Raw genomic sequence first — 20,073 nt, 5'->3', positions numbered from 1 at the left:
ACATTGTCATTTTTTACTTTGGGTACAATGGCACATTAAAAATGAAATTTAGTTGCTTGCTCTCAAAGTGTACACATATGTAACACATTTAAATATACCATATGCAACATATGTATAGACCTACACCTTACATATAAGTAACATATAAATATTAATCACTGTCCATCTTGAATACATAACGGAAGGAGGAAGATTTAGAGTTCACAAGGTTAATACTGTATGGAACAAAACTGTGACTGAATCTGGATGTTCTTCTTCAGATACTATACGATACCTCCCAGAAGGTAACAAAGAAAACAGGTGAAGAGGATGTGTAGTGTCCCAGACAATCCTGCAGATCCTGCTCAAGCAACGCTTATGTGCTATGTCCTGGATGGAAGGGAGGAAACTGCCAATAATCTTTTCAGCCATCCTCACCACTCTGCACCGCCTTCCTGTCTGAAGCAATGATGCTTCCAGACCAGACTGTAATGCTGTATGACAGGATACTCTTGATTGCCCCTCTGTAGAAAGTGGTAAGGACATGGGTAGGTAGGTAGGTAGGTAGGAAGGAAGGAAGGAAGGAAGGAAGGAAGGAAGGAAAAGAAAAGGGAAGAAGATGGGCAAATGAAAATAATACTTTATGCTTTGTTCCCATAAGGTCATCTATTTCTATTAGTTGTGTGGAAAGAATCTGGATTATTTAAATTTTGTTTTTATTTTATTAATATACTTCCTTGAAAATATCTTATTGAAAATATCTTCAGAAAGAAAATACAAATAGTAGGAGTAAATAAATAAATCCTGAGATGAGCAAGAGTATCATGGTTAATTTCAAAAAAGAAAAAAAATAGATCCAGAAAACTACAGATCTATCAGACTGACCTCAATAACTGAGAAGAGTCTGGAAAAGATAATCAAGCAATGAATCTGTGAACACCTAGAGGCAAATAAAGTCATAACCAAAAGCCCGCATGGGTTTGTCAAAAACAGATCATGCCAGACAAATCTTATTGCATTTTTTGACAAAGTGACAAAATTAGTGGACCAGAGAAATGCTGTGGATATAATTTAGTTGAACTTCAGTAAGGCATTTGATAAAATAGACCATAACTTATTACTTGATAAGATAGAAAAATGTGGATTAGACAGCATCACCACCAGATGGATTAGTAACTGACTGACCAACTGCACCCAACATATAGTCCTTAATGGAACTGAATCTACATGGAGGGAAGTATGCAGTGGGATACCCCAAGATTCTATTCTGGGCCCAGTACTCTTCAACAGCTTCATCAGTGATTTGGATGAGGGGATAGATGGGAAACTCATCAAATTTGCAGATGACACCAAGCTGGCAGGAATAGCCAACACTCCAGAAGATACGCTTAAGAAACAGAAGGATCTTGACAGACTTGAACATTGGACGCTATCTAACAAAATGAAATTCAGTGGTGAAAAATGTAAGGCTCTGCCCAGAGCAACAAAAATGATTAGGGGACTGGAGGCTAAAACATATAAAGACCAGTTGCTGGAATTGGGGATGTCTAGTTTAATGAAAAAAGGACTAGGGGGTGATATGATAGCTGTATTCCAATATCTCAGGGGTTGCCACAAAAATGAGGGAGTCAAGCTATTCTCCAAAGCACCTGAAGGCAGGACAAGAAGCAATGGATGGAAACTAATCAAGGAGAGAAGCAACCTAGAACTATGAAGACATTTCCTGACAGAACAATTAATCAGTGGAACAACTTGCCTCTAGAAATTGTGGATGCTCCAACATTGGAAGTTTTTAAGAAGAGATTGGACAAACAATCTGAAATTGTATAGGGTTTCCTATCTGAGCAGAGAGTAGAAGACTCCAGGGTCTATTCGACTCCACTCCACTCCATTACTTAACATATTGTAGATAATTTTGTATAGAATATTGTATAATATTTCATTCTTGAAGTATATATATCTTCCCAGAGTTCTGTTGTCTAATTTAAATCTTTCTACTTTTTAAAATAAGAATTTATCACTTTCAAATGAAGTCAGGCTAATACAATACGGTATTGTTTCTTCCTCTATGCTGATGAAAGATGTGCAAAATTATCCTAATATGTAATCTTACTATATAGAGCAGTGGTTCTCAACCTGTGGGTCGGGACCCCATTTGGGGTCGATTGACCATTTCACGGGGGTCGCCAAGCAAGGCTGTCCGCCATTTTTTTTGTCCGCCATTTTTTTTGTCCTCCATTTTTTTCCTCTTTTCCGGCGGGTGCCTTACCTCCCTTGAGCTGGGCCAGCTGGTGGTCGGCCTGCTCCGTCTCTGCCGCTTGCCAGCTACACCTCGGCTGGTGCAGGGGGCGTAACCACGCATGCGCAGCGCTCCCGGGCAGGGAAAGTCCTCGACTTGCGACCGGTTGGGTAGTCCTCGACTTACGACCAGTTTAGTCCTCGACTTATGACCGGTTTAGTCCTCAACTTACGACCGGTTTAGTCCTCGACTTACGACCGGTTGGGGTCACGGCATTAAAAAGGTTGAGAACCACTGATATAGAGCTTCCCTAATTAATAGTTATCCTGTCGTTTGGAAATAGAATAAACTGCAGATTGTATGCATGACATAAACAAATATAAATAAAATGAGGTTAATTGCAGGTACTTTGACCACTATAGTACTTTTCAGGTATTATATCCTTGATTACACTCAAGATTAAAGGTGCTGGGTCTCTTCATATCTTCCATAGCAAAGAGTGCCCAAACTGCAACCCAAAACCCACTTATGTATTGGGTGCTGGGTGGGCGTGGCTCATTGGGTGGGTGTGGCCAATTGGGTGGGCGTGGCTTCGGTGGTAACAGCAGATTGGGTGGGACTAAAAAGTTCAATCAATCAATTCCAACTTTGTGAGATCTTTTTTTTCCCACTAGAAGTTGAAATTGATCGATTGATTGAATGAACCCTTTTTTTTTAGCACATGGCGGCGGAGGCCTAAAGCAAAAAGATTTTATAAAACTCAGCTGAAGGTCTAGGACTGGGGCGATGATGCGCGTGCCCACAGAGAGGGCTCTGCGTGCCACCTGTGGCACGTGTGCCATAGGTTCGCCACCACAGACCTAGGCCAATAGGGAAAATACTGGGCAATCCTATTCATATCTGTTCATGAGTATGTCTCAGTGCCAGGTGTGACTTTAGAAAAACTATTTAAATTTGAAATAGATTTTTCATATAGCATGTTAAATAAGTAGAAGATGCAAAAAATTCAAAGTCTCTGGAGTTCTCCAGCATGAGGATGGAGAATCCATGAATGGGTTTAGACTGTCTTCCTGCCCAATTAGACTAAGTCTGACAAAGTAGCCACGCCTCCTGCTGGGTCCTGTGCTTCCCAGACATGACTTAGTCTTCAGCCCAGCAGGACACGATTGTGATTGGCTCCCTTATCAGACTTCTGGACAAGTTGTAACTTTCCTTTTTTCCCCTTCGTGGATTCTCTTCCTTAATTCCAGCCCTGGGATCAGCGCTGCCCCAACGCTCAGGTTCTTCTATTCCCAACCAGATCAGGACTAAATTCAATCCAGATTTTAATTTAATTTAATCTAAAATTCATCAAATTTAAAGCCCTGGGCTCAGCGTTCCCGGCAGGGAATGGAGGCCCTCGCCAAGCCAGCTGAAGGCCAGACAGCTGAGGATTGACCGGCTGAACGCCAGCATCAGGCTGCCGCTGCGGTTCCATTTGGTGTGCCGATCGCGGCCGCCATCTTTTTGGACCGCACGGTTAGCCTCCTCTTAGCCAATGCCCGCAGGGGACCAGGAGGGGCAGGGGCGATATATCTGGGTCAGAGGAGGCTCGCCAGCGGAACCTCGGACCCAAGGACTCTTGCGCTCCCATTTTGGCGCGTGGCCGCCATTTTGGACTACGCGGCCGTCGCAGCCTGGCTGTTTTTAAACTTGCCACTTTAGCTGGAAGCCAGCTGATCAGCAGAATCAACAGCAGGGACACTAATCTTCGGACAGGAGGAGGCTCGCCAGCTGAGCCTCGGCCCTAAGGACTCCTCTGCGTTTCTGCCCTTGGCTCATGGCCGCCATCTTGGACCACGTGGCCAGCACAGCTTTGTAGTTTCAAATTCGCCGCTTCAGCTGGAGACCAGCTGATTGGCAAGAATCCGCAACGGAGACACTAGCCTTCGGTCCAGATCAGAGGATCTGTCCCAAGTTGGCCTGATCTTCAGCTAGCCAGGCCAGTATTAGATTAACAATATCAAATCAATTTTAATAATTAAATTAATTAAATTAATTAATATTAATTAAATCAGTATTATTAAATTGCCATAACTAAGCCTCATAACATCAAAGGAGGGCAGGCACTTATCACTAGGGTGATCTGCTGCCATTAACAAGGGACGTGTGTGCCAGCGCTCGCCAAATTGTGGTTTTGGCCGCCCCGTCCGCCTGACTATCAGTATGTTCTCAGTCATCGATAAAAAGCCACCAGGAGCATTTTGGTGTGAGAAAGGCCTACGGGTCCAGCGTCCACCATAGTCTAGAGCAAGGCTTTTCAACCAGTGGTACGGGTACTACCTGTGGTACATTGACACCTGGCAGGTGGTACGTGACCATCCTAGAAAAGTGGTAGCGGGGGAGGGGAATGAGCTGAACCGGTGGCAGCACTGCACAAGCCTGAGCGAGAGATGGCTGGAGCTGCAGGGCTGTCAGGGCTCAGCAGAAGCACCAGGATCAGTGCCGCTTTCCAGCTGATAGGCACTTCTTCGGGACTGTCAAGGTTCAGTGGAAGTGCCAGGATCAGCGCCAGGCTCCAGCTGCAGCTTGGCTCTGATCCTGGTGCTTCCGCTGAGCCCAGAAGCGCCGATCAGCTGGAATGTTGCAGCATCTCCAGGGTCTTGTGATTTACATTCAGATGCTTGGCAACTGATTCATATTTATGATGGTCACAGTGTCCCAGGGTCATGTGAAGTGACCAAAACCTGCTGCAATCACCCAGCAGACGGGGGGAATAAAAACCAAACACCCCCCACCCCACCCCCGCTGCCAATGCTCAACAGAAATGCTCACAATGAAAACCTTGGATAGGAGGAAGAGCGCCACTGGGCAGGCAGGCAGGTATCTTGCTCGGCTGTGGCTTGGGGGGGCACTTTTTCAGTGCCATTGTAACTTCGAACAGTCACTAAGCGAACTGTTGTAAGTCAAGGACTACCTGTACTTTATCACTTTTTTCCTTTTTTTTTTTTTTTTTTGGTCATCAAGTTTTTGACACCTTGCTAGGCGACTGGTGGTACTCGGATGTTCCCATATCCTAAAAGTGGTACAATGGGTGAAAAGGTTGAAAAGCCCTGGTCTAGAGCAATTACTGGCTCTTCCAGTATTTGGGATCACAACCATAACCAGCGCTCTGCTCCCATATCCCGAGATCCTTCTCAGAGCAACACTGAAGGATCTCAGTCATGATGGCAGACAACGCGGCACCTCAGATCGTGCAGGGTGCGCCTGGCACTCCCGCCCCAGGGAATCCCAAGTCCTCAAAGTAGGAGGCTGCAGGAAAGCTTAAGGCCAAGGCCAAAGCTGTTCCTGGTAAGAATCCCTCTAAGGCAGCAGAGAAGGAGGCCATCAGGAGACACCTAGCTGAACTGAATACCAGTGAGATGGTCCATGATTCCCCGGTCCCACATAATGGTTCATTATTTAACCCACAGCTGGCCCCATCTGGCTCCCTAGCTCAACGGGCCTGGTCCCCGGTAGGTGAGGCCAGACAGGGAGAAGGCCCACCTCTCAATCAGGGGACAAGCCCCCAATGGGTGGCCCCTTCACCCAGGACTCAATTGGTTCCAGAGGCCACATTCACACCCACAGCGGCTGGCCTTTGTTCCACTGAGCCTCAAGGACTGCGGCCAGAGCAGCTGCAGGCGTTACTAGCTCAAGCATTTGCCCAGGGCATGGCATCTTCGTTCAACCAGAGGCCCAGGTCAGAATTCGTGACTCCCACGACTCCTCAGCACTTCCGGGCTGAAACCCCGGGGTATCCTGAATCTGTCTCATCCAATCATTCATCTCAGGGCAGAGACTCAGTTCCAGAGGAATACGGGTCAATGGACATCCAATTATCCAAAGATGAGGTGTCTGCTCCGGACCCCTGTCCCTTCATTGGCCCATTCGACCCAGGCTTGTTTAAGTCACTTCTACTGAAGGCAACTACCTTGGCCAAGATTTCCCCTGATCAGGAACCCCAACTGGTTCCTTCCACCAGCCAGGATTCAAAGCCCCTCTTCTCAGAGCCCACGATTACGGAAAGACATATCCCTTGTCCCCCTTTTTCCTGAACACCATTCAAAAGCAATGGGGGACTCTTGGCACCCTCCCATCACTGGGGGGGATGGACAAAAAAGTTATTCAACGTTGCCCCGCTCTTGGAAGTTCCGACCATTGATGATTCACTAACACCAATTTTTTCTTCTTCCAAGGTGTCAGGAGACATGGCTGAGGCCTGAAAAGCAGAGGCCTGAAAATCTGAGTTTTCCTTACGCAGGTCTCACCAAGCCTCAGCATGGTTGATGAAAGCATCCATTTCCACCTCCTTCTTTGCCAGGACTTCCATTATATGGCTCCGAGAGCTCCAAGCCATGATCCCCCCGGACCAGGTTCGTGCTCATCAGAATCTGGATAAGTTAGTGGCCACATCCAAATACATGGCGGACGCATCACTACACGCCGCCAGATTTTCATCCCGAGCCATAGCCTCTAACGTCACAGGCTCCTATGGCTCAAGCAATGGTGAGCGGACTTAAAATCAAAGTGGCACCTGGCAACCGCCCCCTATTGAGGCGGGCAATTATTTGGAGACGTGCTCAACCCTTACCTGGTGGAAAACAGGGACAAGCGTAAGATGTTGGCCCACCTTAACAGAAGGGCGGACAAGCGGTCCAACCCGTACTCACGTAGGCCGCCGTTTCGATCAGGATCTGAGTGGGCTCAGTCTCCTCGCCCTTTCTACTCCAGACCTGACCACCAATCAGAATGCCCCGCTCCAAGGCCATGACAACAATTCCAGGCCAAGTGGCCCTTTCAAGGCACGGGAGGCCGTCCCTTCAGAAGGAACAAGTGATTCCAGGACGGTCTTCCCCATAGGTGGCAAACTCACCTTCATTTGTGAATGAGAGGCCACCACCGCAGACACCTGGGTGCTCAGCACAATCAAGTACGGCCTTCCCCTCGAGTTTGCCTCCCATCCCCCAGAACGATTCATTTCTTGCCCAGCTCCCAGCAACCCGGGCAAGATAAGACTCATGAGCGAAGCCATTCATCACCTTCTGGAAATCAGAGTCGTAGAGCAGGGCTTTTCAACCTTTTCACCCATTGTACCACTTTTAGGATATGGCAACATCCGAGTACCACCAGTCGCCTAGCAAGGTGTCAAAAACTTGATGACCAAAAAAAAAAAGAGGAAAAAAGTGATAAAGTACAGGTAGTCCTTGACTTACAACAGTTCACTTAGTGACTGTTCGAAGTTACAATGGCACTGAAAAAAGTGTCCCCCAAGCCACAGCCGAGCAAGATACCTGCCTGCCTGCCTGCCATCCTGCCTGGCGGCGCTCTTCCTCCTATCCGAGGTTTTCATTGTTGTGAGCATTTCTGTTAAGGATTGGCAGCGGGGGTGGGGTGGGGGGTGTTTAGTTTTTATTCCCCCATCTGCTGGGTGATTGCAGCAGGTTTTGGTCACTTCACATGACCCTGGGACACTGTGACCGTCATAAATATGAACCAGTTGCCAAGCATCTGAATGTAAATCACAAGACCCTGGAGATGCTGCAACATTCCAGCTGATCAGTGCTTCTTCTGGGCTCAGCGGAAGCACCAGGATCAGTGCCAAGCTCCAGCTGGAGCCTGGCGCTGATCCTGGCACTTCCACTGAACCTTGACAGTCCCGAAGAAGTGCCTATCAGCTGGAAAGCGGCACTGATCCTGGTGCTTCTGCTGAGCCCTGACAGCCCTGCAGCTCCAGCCGTCTCTCGCTCAGGCTTGTGCAGTGCTGCCACCAGTTCAGCTCATTCCCCTCCCCCGCTACCACTTTTCTAGGATGGTCGCGTACCACCTGCCAGTGTCAATGTACCACAGGTGGTACCTGTACCACTGGTTGAAAAAGCCTTGTCATAGAGCCAGTGCCGGCTGGTCAACTGGGAAGGGGGTTCTACTCCATCCTATTTGTTGTGCCAAAGGCCTCAGGAACATGGAGAGCAATACTACACCTAAAGGGATTAAACTCTCATCTTGTCTACAAAAGGTTCAAGATGCAGACATTTCAATCCATTCTGGCCAGCATCAGAGGGTGCAATCTCTTAATGTCTATAGACCCCACGAAGGCGTATCTTCATGTACCCATCCTCCCTGACCATCGATGGTTCCTCAGGTTCTGTTATGCGAACCATCGTTACCAGTACAAGGCTCTACCATTTGGCCTCTTGTCCACTCCAAGAGTATTTACCAAGATACTGGCAGCCCTGGCCGCTCACCTAAGACTGATTCCAGTACGAATCCAATGTTACCTGGACGACATCCTCATCCAGTCCACCTCCTTGCAGAGGGCCCGGTTAGACCTGGCCTTGTCCATCAGGACCCTTCAAGACCATGGGTTCTCGGTCAATTTTCAAAAGAGCAAGACAGAACCTTCAACCCGCCTCCTTTACCTAGGTGCGGTCATAGACACCGACCTCTGCAAGGTCTACCTGTCGCCGGAACGTCAGAAAAGCATCCAGATCCTGATCAGACAGGTACAAAGGGAGCATGTGGCCACACTGGCCACACTTTCCCAACTGTTAGGAAAGATGGTTTCCTGTATGGGGATAGTGCCATGGGCCAGACTATACACCAGAACCCTTCAATGGTTCCTACTCCCATTTAAGAGACAGGGCACCAGCTCCTCCAACAAGAGGGTAATTGTTCCCCCTCAAACCCTAGAGTCCCTTCAGTTGTGGACCTCCCCAGCAGTAGCCAAAGGCTCCTTATTCAAGGAACCAGCCAGATTTACCCTAACAACGGATGCCAGTCTGTTCGGCTGGGGGGCACACCTACATTCACAGGGCCGATGGTCACAATCGGACCTCAAACACAACATAAACTGGCTAGAGCTCAGGGCCATACACCTTGCACTGTGTCTTGTCAGCGACAGGGTGGCGGGACAACCTGTCCTGGTGCTCACAGACAATGTGGCAGCGAAACCCCATGTGAACCGGCAGGTGGGTACTCGGTCCAGGTCCCTCATGACCGAGACCCAGCTGCTGAATTCTTGGGCAGAAACCAACCTCTCCTCCCTCAAAGCAGAGCACATCTCAGGAGAGGCAAACCAGCAGACGGATTCCTTGAGCAGGTCGACAGTGGACCACTCAGAGTGGCGCCTGCATCCCGATCTATTCAGGGAGATCCTGGAGAGGTTCGGACTCCCAGTGTTGGACCTGTTTGCCTCCCCGTCGAATGCCCAGTTCCCAAGGTTTTTCTCCCAGTTCCCATCTCCAGGGGCGGAGCAGGCGGATGCCCTCCGCAGTTCATGGCTCAAGGGCCTGCTCTATGCCTTTCCCCCTCTCCCTTTGCTCCAGGCCGTTATCCGGAAGATACTACAAGAATGGGCAGAGGTGATATTACTTGCTCCACACTGGCCGAGACAACCGTGGTTTGCCGACCTTGTGAGCCTTTTCATCTCTCTGCAGTGGAGGATTCCTCCAGATAGTGTGGCACTCACCCAGGGTCCCTTCAGCACCCGGACCCTCAATGGCTCCAGTTAGCTGCCTGGCACTTGAACGGCGGCTCCTGACATAAGAGTCCTACCCGGCGGGCGTTATCTCCATGATCCAGGCCGCAAGACGTCCCTCAACCAACAGGATCTGTGACTCCTCGTGGAAGAACTTTTGCCACTGGTGCACAAGGAACCACCTCGGTCTATCAACCATCACCATCTCGAAAATCCTTGAGTATTTACTGGAGGGGCTCAACAAAGGTTTGGCACCCAATACCATCCGCAGGTAGGTGGCGGCTCTATCCATGGTGCTTACATGTGACAATTCAATGCCATTGGCTCAGCACCCGATGATCCGGTCCTTTATCAAGAGCGTGAATAACACCAGGCCACCCATGGTTCATCATTATCCCTCTTGAGAACTCCTGCGGGTCTTGCAAGCCCTAACCTCACCACCGATTGAGCCCATCAAGACATGTTCACTACGGTTTTTAACCATGAAGATAGCCTTCCTCATAGCCATCACGTCGGCCAGACGCATCTCGGAACTAGCCGCTCTCTCTGTCAGAGAGGATCTATGGGTTTTTTACAATGACAGGGTGATCCTCCGACTGGATCCCTCCTTCATACCGAAGGTAAATTCTTTGTTCCACAGATCACAGGAGGTGATTCTCCCAAATTTGTGTCCTCGCCCATCCCACGCGTTGGAGTGTCAATGGCACACCTTGGATGTTTGAAAGGCATTGTGCCATTACCTCAAGCGGACTTCAGCCTTTTGCAAATCGGAAGCGCTCTTTATTTCCTTCCAACCTTCTTCCATGGGACAGAAGGTCTCATCTTCAATGATAGGCAGGTGCATCAAAGCATGCATTGCAAGAGCGTACCAGTCGCATTCCCTGTCAGCTCCAAGCCATATCACCGCTCACTCCACCCGCAGCGCTGTAACATCAGCAGCGTGGGCATCACAGGCATCCATTGGGGATATTTGTAGGGCGGCAACCTGGTCCTCATCTTCCCCATTCGTGAGGCAAGTGATGCCATTAAGTGGGACAGGCCCAGACCGATTCCCTCCCATAGGGACAGGGTAGCTTTGGTATATCCCATTCGTGGATTCTCCATCCCTATGCTGGAGAAGGGGCGTTGTCTTACCTGAATGCCTTTTCTCAGCATGATGATGGAGAATCCACACCCACCCTTTTAGGTCCGTCAGGGCCTGTGTTAAGGGTAGGGGAGCCAACACATCGGACTATCATCAATAGCTTCGCCTTCGTCGTGTCTGGGAAGCACAGGACCCAGCAGGAGGCGTGGCTACTTTGTCAGACTTAGTCTAATTGGGCAGGAAGACAGTCTAAACCCATTCGTGGATTCTCCATCATCATGCTGAGAAAAGGCGTTCAGGTAAGACAACGCCCCTTTCATTCATTCTTATTTTCATTAAATGCTACATTTTTTTTATTATGATAAAATAAAAGTCAGTATTATAGATTATGAATGAAATAAAGAATAGAAATACTGTAAGTTCTATAGGAATCAAACTACTCTTATATATCATTGGAAATTATTTGGTACCGAGACTAACCTAATCATATTTCCAATCAATATGATGAAAAGCTTTAATTTCAAACAATTCTAGCTTAAAACATTTCATAAACTAGCATCTTTACAGTAGTGTAAATATTTTAATGAAAAATTATACAGCTCTGAAAATACATTTTAGCTGACAATAGGGCAAAAACAATCTTATTACAACAATGCAAAAAAATAATCTTCACTTTTGTTTAATCTTGACCCGTTTGTTTTTAGAAACTGACCACTGAGATTTTTGATGTTTTGATGTATTAGTATTAGATTAGTTCAACTAAAACTAAAAATACATGAATATTGCGTTTTTTAAATATTAAATACGACTATTTAATGTTTATACTTAAAACATTTAAACTTAGAGATTGTTGTATTTTATTATCATTTCTGTACTTGAAAAATCATAGGTCACCTTTCTTATAAATGTGTCACTTTTCATCTTTATCCACTTTATCCCCGACCTTTTTTTTAATATATATTTTGTTTGTATTTTATATATATATAAATATATGTATTTGTATATAAATTCTCCAAAGTTTATGTATGTGTGTGTGTGTATATATATATATATATAAATATATATATATAAATTATGCTAATTTTTGTAGGTTTTCTATCAAGACACTGATTGACCGTTCATGCTTTGAAACTATTGATGATTCTTATCCTGAATTCAATAATTTTGCAGCTATTTTGGAACAAATTCTAAGCCATCGGCTCAAAGGTACATAAAATCTGATTTTACATGTTTTGTGGAAGAGATCATCTTCTAGAATATACTTTATTTTTGTAAATATAATGAGATTTAGGTTGGTGTAATTATTATATCTGTATTATAAATAAGTTTTGAGATTCTAGGATTTTCAATTAGTCTTTATATTGAAGTTAAAATTCTATTGCCAGCTGAACATATTTAGGTTGCAAACTGAAGTTTTGAAAGATTATTAGAAAATAAAAATAATAGTAAGCTATAGATTAATGCTCTGTTTAGTAGTGTGCCCACAAGCGAATCAAAACTAAATCAGAATCTTGAGGAATGTGGCAGTCTAACAATTCACTTTCTTGTACATGGCTGGTGTTCCCACAATATTCCATTTGTTAAGAGTGGTTTATCATAATTTCAAAATTCTAAATTCTTATTAATCCCCCAAAGTTGGAGATTTCCATGTTGTTTAAAGGTAGTTGTTTTATACATCTAGTTTTTTTATAACTCATCAAAGAATCACAGCATATCATTTATAAATATTTTATCATAGGCACACTATATTTTAGTGATTAATCTCTTTCTATTCCCTGATTTTTTAGGTCAAATCACTTGGTTTGGGTATGAAAGCCCTCGAACTTTCTGGGATTATATTAAGGTGGCTTGTCGCAAGATTTCATATAATTGCATCTGTAGCATTGAGAATATGGAAAATGTTGCCTCTTCAAGAGCTAGGGTGAGAATTATAACATTCCTCTTGCTATGTATTTTGTATTGTTCAGAATAGAATAGAATAGAATAGAATAGAATAGAATAGAATAGAATAGAATAGAATTCTTTATTGGCCAAGTGTGATCAGACTCAAGGAATTTAAGTACAATTTTTCCATTTTTGATCATCTGACGAAAGTTACAAGAATAAAACTTTAAGAAATGTCAAAATAAAGTATGGTTCCATTTGCAGTAATGAACAATAGAAAAGCTAGTGGTGTTCAGGTTAAAACAAAAAAAAATAGCTTATTATTACTGCTGTAATGAGGGACTGTGAACACAGCCCTGGTTTACAGTGCTATGTAATTGAATTTATTCAGATCACTAAAATGAATAAATATAAACTGGAACTGTAATTTATATGAGCTTCTGGTAATGTTAGATATGAATGAGCATTTATAATTTCACAAATATTAGGAAGAATGTATAACCTGAATAGATACTGGCAGAAAGGAGTGTAGCAGAAGGTCTTTTGTTTAACAAGTTAAAGTAAATATATTTGTAAATATTTGAAATGCAAAAATATATTTACAGATACTTTGAAAATCATGTGGATAAAATATATAAATAGAATATTTGTCATCTAGTTCTTATTTGCTTAAAAGTTTGTTCAAATACAATAGTTAGAACTATTCTTAGTTCAAGATATTTTAATCTTGAAAAAATTGGAGCCATTTCAAAGACATGACTATGGAGACAACTTGATGAACAACTTCACATGCAGTGAGCTTTTATGAAGAATTGCTTGAAATACTAATATGACAAACATTCTATTACCCATTTTGCTACATTTAGGATTTCCCCCCAAGAATTTTAAATGCAGAATATGAACATGAAAAAAGATAAAAATATAATAATTCCTGAAAAAAGTTAATTAGCGTTTTTTTAAAAGAAAGGTTCAGTGAAGACTTTTGACCAGTTTGATTAAGGGTATGTGTTATATTTTTGATTTCCCCACCTCCACTTTTCTTTTTTATTATTATGATTATTAATTTTGATAATACATTATGTTAATATGTCTATATTTTTCTTGTTAGTTGTATAATGAAATAAAACATAAAAATAAGTTTTAAAATGTGTTCTCTATTCTCTGAATGATACAATCTATTCTAATATTTCATTCAAATATCTGCCTCAGAATGACAGAATAATAGAATAACAGAATTGGAAGGGACATTTTTCTAGTCCAACCTCCTGCTCAAGCAGGAAACCCTATACCAGTGATGGTGAACCTTTTAGAGATCGAGTGCCCAAACTGCAACCCAAAACCCACTTATTTATCGCCTGGTGCCAGGTGGGTGTGGCCCACTGGATGGGTGTGGCTGTGGTGGTCATGGCAGATTGGGTGGGTGTGGCCAATGTGGGTGTGATCACCTCGATGTTGCTCGTGGGGAGGGATGTCTGTGGGGGCTGGGCAGGGTTGGGGGAGATCCAGGGGGTCTCTGGCAGGTGGGGCGGTGGGCAGGAGGCTCGTCTTGCAGGGTGAGACAAGGCAAAGCAAGGCATGGCGGGGGTGCCATTGTCACAGGGAAAGGTGAGGCAGGGGCTGGGGCAGCTGCTGCCTGACACCATCGGCCCCTGCACATAGAGGCCAGCAAGCGCATGGGTGCTGGGATGCATCCGGCCATGTGGGACCTCGGCCAGTTAGCGGGTGGCTGGTTGAAGAGGGACGGTTGCCCTCTCCGGGGCAAGGCGCGCATGCCCACAGAGAGGGCTCTGAGTGCCGCCTCTGGCACGCGTGCCATAGGTTCGCCACCACTGCCCTATACCATTTCAGACAAATGATTGTCCAATCTTTTCATAAAAACTTCCAATTTTGGAGCACCCACAACTTCTAGAGGCAAGTTGTTCCATTTGCCTGATTTGAAATAGATATGTGAATATATTTTCTATACAGAATATATTTTTATACATACTTCTATATAGAAATCTATATAAAAGTAAACAAATAATTTGGCAAATACAATAAAAGTCAAGCAATTGTGACTCTATATGAATAAATAAGAGGAGGATGAAGTATAACTTTGTTGTTCTGTTTAGGTTTCAGAGATTGAATGACTGGACCAGATTTCTGTTTAATAATATTTATATCATGACTTTTGAATTTCAGGGAAGGGCTTGGATTAGAGTAGCACTTATGGAAAAACACTTGTCTGAATATATTTCGGCAGCTTTGAGAGACTTCAAAACAACCAGGTATTCAATATTTTTTTAAATAAAGTAGATTTTAAGTTTTCTATGGTACTTTACAACTATTATTTAAAATTTAGTCAGGAAATGATAACTTGCATGGAAGGAAGGAAAGTGAAAACGTACGTATTTATATACAGGATTAAACCTTCGTATGTTATTTAAAATATTTTGTCATTGCACTTGATGGTATATTTACTTATGACTGTTGGCTTTCAAGAGAAACATGATTCGTTATGCAATCTTTGTCCCTTTTTATATTTGTATTATTGCATATAGTACATTTATGTAAAGTGTAAAGGTTACACTGAAACATTTATTCTGTAATTTTGTTGAAATCATCAGATTCTTGGATGCTACTATCTAATCCTGTTTTTGTACAAGAAATTAGAATGAATAAATGATTCCTTAAGTTAAACAATCAAACATATATCCTAAATTGGGAGATTTAAACATAAATGTCCAGAAAGCCAGTAGCACTTTAAAGCCTTTGTTAAATATTTTTAACAAATATGAATTACTTTATGTTCCACGAACTCAACAATTTCAGCATAATGGTAAGGAGAAAGTAGACAGGAAAACGTTTTTTTCCCTTTCTAAGTAGTAGAACAAAAAGCCATCCAGTGAAGCTATTAGAAAAGAGACAAAAGCAAACACTTCTTTATAGATCACAAAATGAATGTGTAGAATTCATTATCACAAGACATGATGTTACTACCAAATATAATGACTTTAAAATGGAAGTAGATTAATTCATGGAGAACACGGTTATCAAGCTTATTGGTCTTGAAAACTCCCTGTTTGGACTTCCAATACCAGTGGCAGTGAATAATGGTGGGAGAGATGTCGCTTTCCACAAGCAACTATAGAGGCATCTGTAGGCTTATGTGAAAAGGAAAATAAGAGATAAGATAAGATAACCTTTATTGTCGTTTTTTTTACTGTGGGCACAAGGGCACACATCAAAAATGAAATTTAGTTGCCCACTCTCAAAGTGAAACACATACATGACACACACCTAAACATACTATGAACAACATATGTACAGACCCACATCCCTACATATACGTAGCAAATAAATATTAAATATTGTCCATCTTGAATATATAATGGAAGGGGGAAGCTTGAGAGTTCACAAGGTTAATGCTATATGGGATGAAACTATGGCTGAATCTGGATGTTCTGCTACGGATACCACGAAGCCTCCTCCCAGAAGGTAACAAGGAAAACAGGTCGTGAAGAGGATGTGTAGTGTCCCAAACAATCTTGTGGACCCTGCTCAAACAACGCTTCCGTGCTATGTCCTGGATGGGAGGGAACTGCCAATGATCTTTTCGGCCATTCTCACCACTCTCTGCACCGCCTGAAGCAGTGATGCCTCCAAACCAGACCGTGATGCTGTATGACAGGATGCTCTCGATTGTCCCCCTGTAGAAAGTGGTCAGGACAGGGGAAGGAAGATGTGCTTTTCTCATGCGACGCAGAAAATGCAGGCGCTGCTGTGCCCACTTCACCAGTTTCTCGCTGTTGAGTGACCAAGTCAGCCTACTCTTTAGCTGCACACCCAAGAATTTGATGCTGGTAACCATCTCCACAGGTGAATCATTAATGCACAGAGAAGTGTCGCTGTGCCTGCCTTTTCTGAAATCAACAATGATCTCTTTGGTTTTTCTGGTATTTAAAACTAGGCTGTTTTCCTTACACCAGTTCACCAACCCCTCAACCTCCTTGCGGTAAGCTTCCACCTTGTCATTCTGAATAAGGCCCACTACTGCAACACTAAGATGGCTATTGGCCTGATCAAGCAGCACTGTTCTTATGCTCTGAATAACAATATCTAAAAATATTTTTTTTAGTTACGGTTTTAAAAATAGTTCTTTTCTATCCCAGTAGCAGCCTGATATTTTCAAAAAAGTATGTAATGGTTAAGTTTTATCATAAAAATATGCAGACGTCTTTATTCTGAATAATTTGTTATTTACAAATAGGCCCATAAATACATCAAATCCAAACACTTGCATAGTATCCTTTATATGTATAAGTAGAACAGGTCATTTAAATTACTGTACAAATTAATAGTTTTCTTACCAATATAAATTAAAATGTAGCTGTTGGCATTAACTGTCATCAATAATTTGAGTAATTGGCATGTTATTTAAATAATTGAGAATATAATAGTTAGAATTTAATATTTTTCTAGAAGATTCTATGAAGATGGAGCAATTGTATTGGGAGAAGAAGCAAACATGCTAGCTGGTATGCTGCTCGGTCTCAATGCTATTGATTTCAGGTATGCATTCTTGTGAAAGTGAAATTAAATCATAATTTTATTTAGTAAAAGGTAGTTAATTTTCAATTAACTCATAGGTTTTGTCAAAATGTCATTTTTTATTTATTTGATAGAAGTAAATTTTTCTGCAAGTTAAGCTTGACTGCTTATGATGATATAGACACATCCATGCTTTATTCTGGGCAATATCACAAAATTAGTTGTCCATTTATTTTTTCTAGAATTTTGTTAATTATTTCTACATCTAACCTATAGTTCTGGTATTTCCTGATTGTCTCCTGTCCATCATTGATCAATTCTGATCCTGCTTATCTTTCTAGATCTCACCCAAGGCTTATTAATGTAAAGCTGCATTATATATTATAATTACATTTTAAAATTATTCTGTATGAAGATTTCAATCTGAGATTAAAAGGCACTTTGTTTTATATATGCTGTGGCTACTTAGTGATAAGGAGTGACCACTTTGTTGTCATTTCTCTTTGATTTTATCTACAAAAATTGTAAGATCAAATAGATCCTTTTGCATTCCTCAAAACTTTGTATGAATTCTGCTTCAGTGCATATAAAATCATATAATAGTAATACTTGGAAAAAGTGTTCTTTAAAAACCACAGAATGACATGTTGATTGCTGGTGAAATGGTGGATATATAAGAATCTACATTTAAAGTTGAATTTTCTCATCTTGTTCTTGTTCTTACATATCTTTTGCATTGGTGATTATGTGAAAAAATGAATTATGTGCTGAGATTATTCAATACCAATATGTTTTAATGTTCTTAATTTCTGATTTCTCATTCTATGTCAGCTTCTGCCTCAAAGGTGAAGCTTTGGATGGCAACTATCCAGCTGTAATAGATTATACACCATATCTGAAATTTACCCAAAGGTATCTGTTTAGTCTGTGCTTTAAAATTTTCTTATAATATATTTTCGTATTATTTTTATTTCACATATTGTTCTCAATAGTTCATGATACTTTCTACTGGGAAGGGAAAGAATGAAAGAGGAGTTCCAAATGCCATTGAAAATGTTTTTTATTGGAATATGACATGTATCACAAATGAATTATTTTCTCGTGGCCAGCCATAGAACACAGTGGTTGAAGGACTGCCTCCTTATAGTCATTTCCCTGTGGCCCTTGTATTTATTATAAATATAAGTGTAAATTAGCTTTTTTCACCAATTCTGTAGATAGACAAGAAACATTCTTTGCAAGGATAAACCGCATGCAAGAAAACACTGTAAGACCAGCATGTGTTGTGTATGATTATAGAGTGCTTCTCCCTTAATATGTATGCAGGCAAATCTGTTAGAGCTCTTTCTCTATCTTCCATTTCTCTTATTTCATGATCACATAAATATGTTTTCCTTACTTTACTTGAATTACTATAGAAGAAAATATTTACCTGAGCTACTAAGCTAAAATGGATAAAAAAACTTGATTTATTTTAGGATATATATCTTTTACATACAAAAAGAGCAAGCTTTGCTTGAATCGTAATGGAACCCAACTTTACCTGAATTAAAACTGCTAAACATGCTTAGTTTAATATAGTAGACAAGTTGACAGAAGTTAGAAAGAAAAGTGATACATTGATCATAGATATAATGAAAGAAGATATGGGAAGTGGTAATTATATACAAGTTCTATGTAAAGGGAAGCATCCAGTATCTGCACAATATGAGAATCTGTTCTGGATCATAGAATCATGTCCTTACACTTTACACCTATATGGCACAAATATGTGAACAAGCTTAAACCATCTTTAGCTATACTGGGATTAAAGTAGTATTTCTCTTTTTTCTTTCAACACAGTATCTTAAGAGTACTGGAAGGTATGTATAATGTGTTAGATTTTGTATAATCTGCCTGATAGCAGTTACTAGAAACAGGAGTAATAGAGGCAGAATTGGGCTCAACAATAGGGAGAAAAAATTTCTACTGATCATGAAGAAGTAGATAGCGCAGTGAGGAAAGGCTTAACGAATGGATGATACGTTAACTTTTGTTTTTAGATTCTAGAATAATTTTTGCAGATTCATGATTATAAGACACATCTCTTACCTAAGAACCAGCAATTTGAATAATTCAGTTTTTTCCATTTAAATTTTGTAAGTTATTGTTCTTAGCTTTTGAGTTTGATTTCTCAGTTCTGACAGCATCAGTAGTGATGAGGAAGAGCTAAGAACACTGGGCAGTAGTGGTAGTGAAAGCAGTACTCCAGAAAACATTGGTCCTCCTTTCAACATGGATGAGAACAGCTGGTACAACAAGTGTAAACGGGTTGAACAGAAATACCTTCTTACTCTGGAACAAAAGGTAAACATTAATTGAGATAAAGTGGCTGAAAATATTTGGTATATTACAATTATTACAATAACATTAATTAAAAGATTTAATGTTAAAATATTCTTAAAAATAAAAAATATTATTTATTTTATGTATTTATTAGTTAGCTATAGTTCTGGTAATAGAAAAACTGTTTTTGGCCGCACAAGACTTGCTTCTTGGTCAGATAATATTCCTTAACTTATTGCATCTATTGAAGCTGAGGAAACCTGGCAGAGGAAACCTCAGTTGTTCTTTTTCTTCCATCTTTTTCTTTTTCAAATTCAAATTCTACCTCTTGCTCTGAAAGCAAGAAAAAGTACAGCAAGCAAAACTTGCGGAATTTATTTTTCAGTAAAGTCTTTAATCATTGATAGCAGAGATAAAAAATTATGCTCTATCTTGCAAATTTGTATTGTGCTTTTAAAACCATGCCTTTGTGATATATGAAAGAGACATGTATACGGGAAATATGAAGTATCTCAGTTTTTATTACATATATATAGA

At 41.7% G+C, this 20,073-nt stretch overlaps 1 protein-coding gene across 1 annotated transcript in view; it reads left to right on the top strand.

Moving 5' to 3' along the window:
• RUNDC3B (RUN domain containing 3B) overlaps positions 1–20,073 on the top strand; it is a 49,177-nt gene that overhangs the window by 4,458 nt on the left and 24,646 nt on the right. The window contains exons 2-7 of the mRNA XM_015811226.1: positions 11,888–12,003; positions 12,585–12,718; positions 14,863–14,948; positions 17,143–17,232; positions 18,043–18,123; positions 19,389–19,557. Of these exons, the coding sequence (XP_015666712.1) occupies positions 11,888–12,003; positions 12,585–12,718; positions 14,863–14,948; positions 17,143–17,232; positions 18,043–18,123; positions 19,389–19,557 (676 nt within the window). The remainder of the gene's footprint in view (positions 1–11,887; positions 12,004–12,584; positions 12,719–14,862; positions 14,949–17,142; positions 17,233–18,042; positions 18,124–19,388; positions 19,558–20,073) is intronic.

This window comes from Protobothrops mucrosquamatus, unplaced genomic scaffold, assembly GCF_001527695.2.
Source record: "Protobothrops mucrosquamatus isolate PMUCROS unplaced genomic scaffold, P.Mucros_1.0 scaffold33, whole genome shotgun sequence".
Lineage (NCBI taxonomy): Eukaryota > Metazoa > Chordata > Lepidosauria > Squamata > Viperidae > Protobothrops > Protobothrops mucrosquamatus.
Note: the sequence above shows the minus strand (reverse complement) of the source record. Positions and strands in the feature narration are given on the sequence as shown.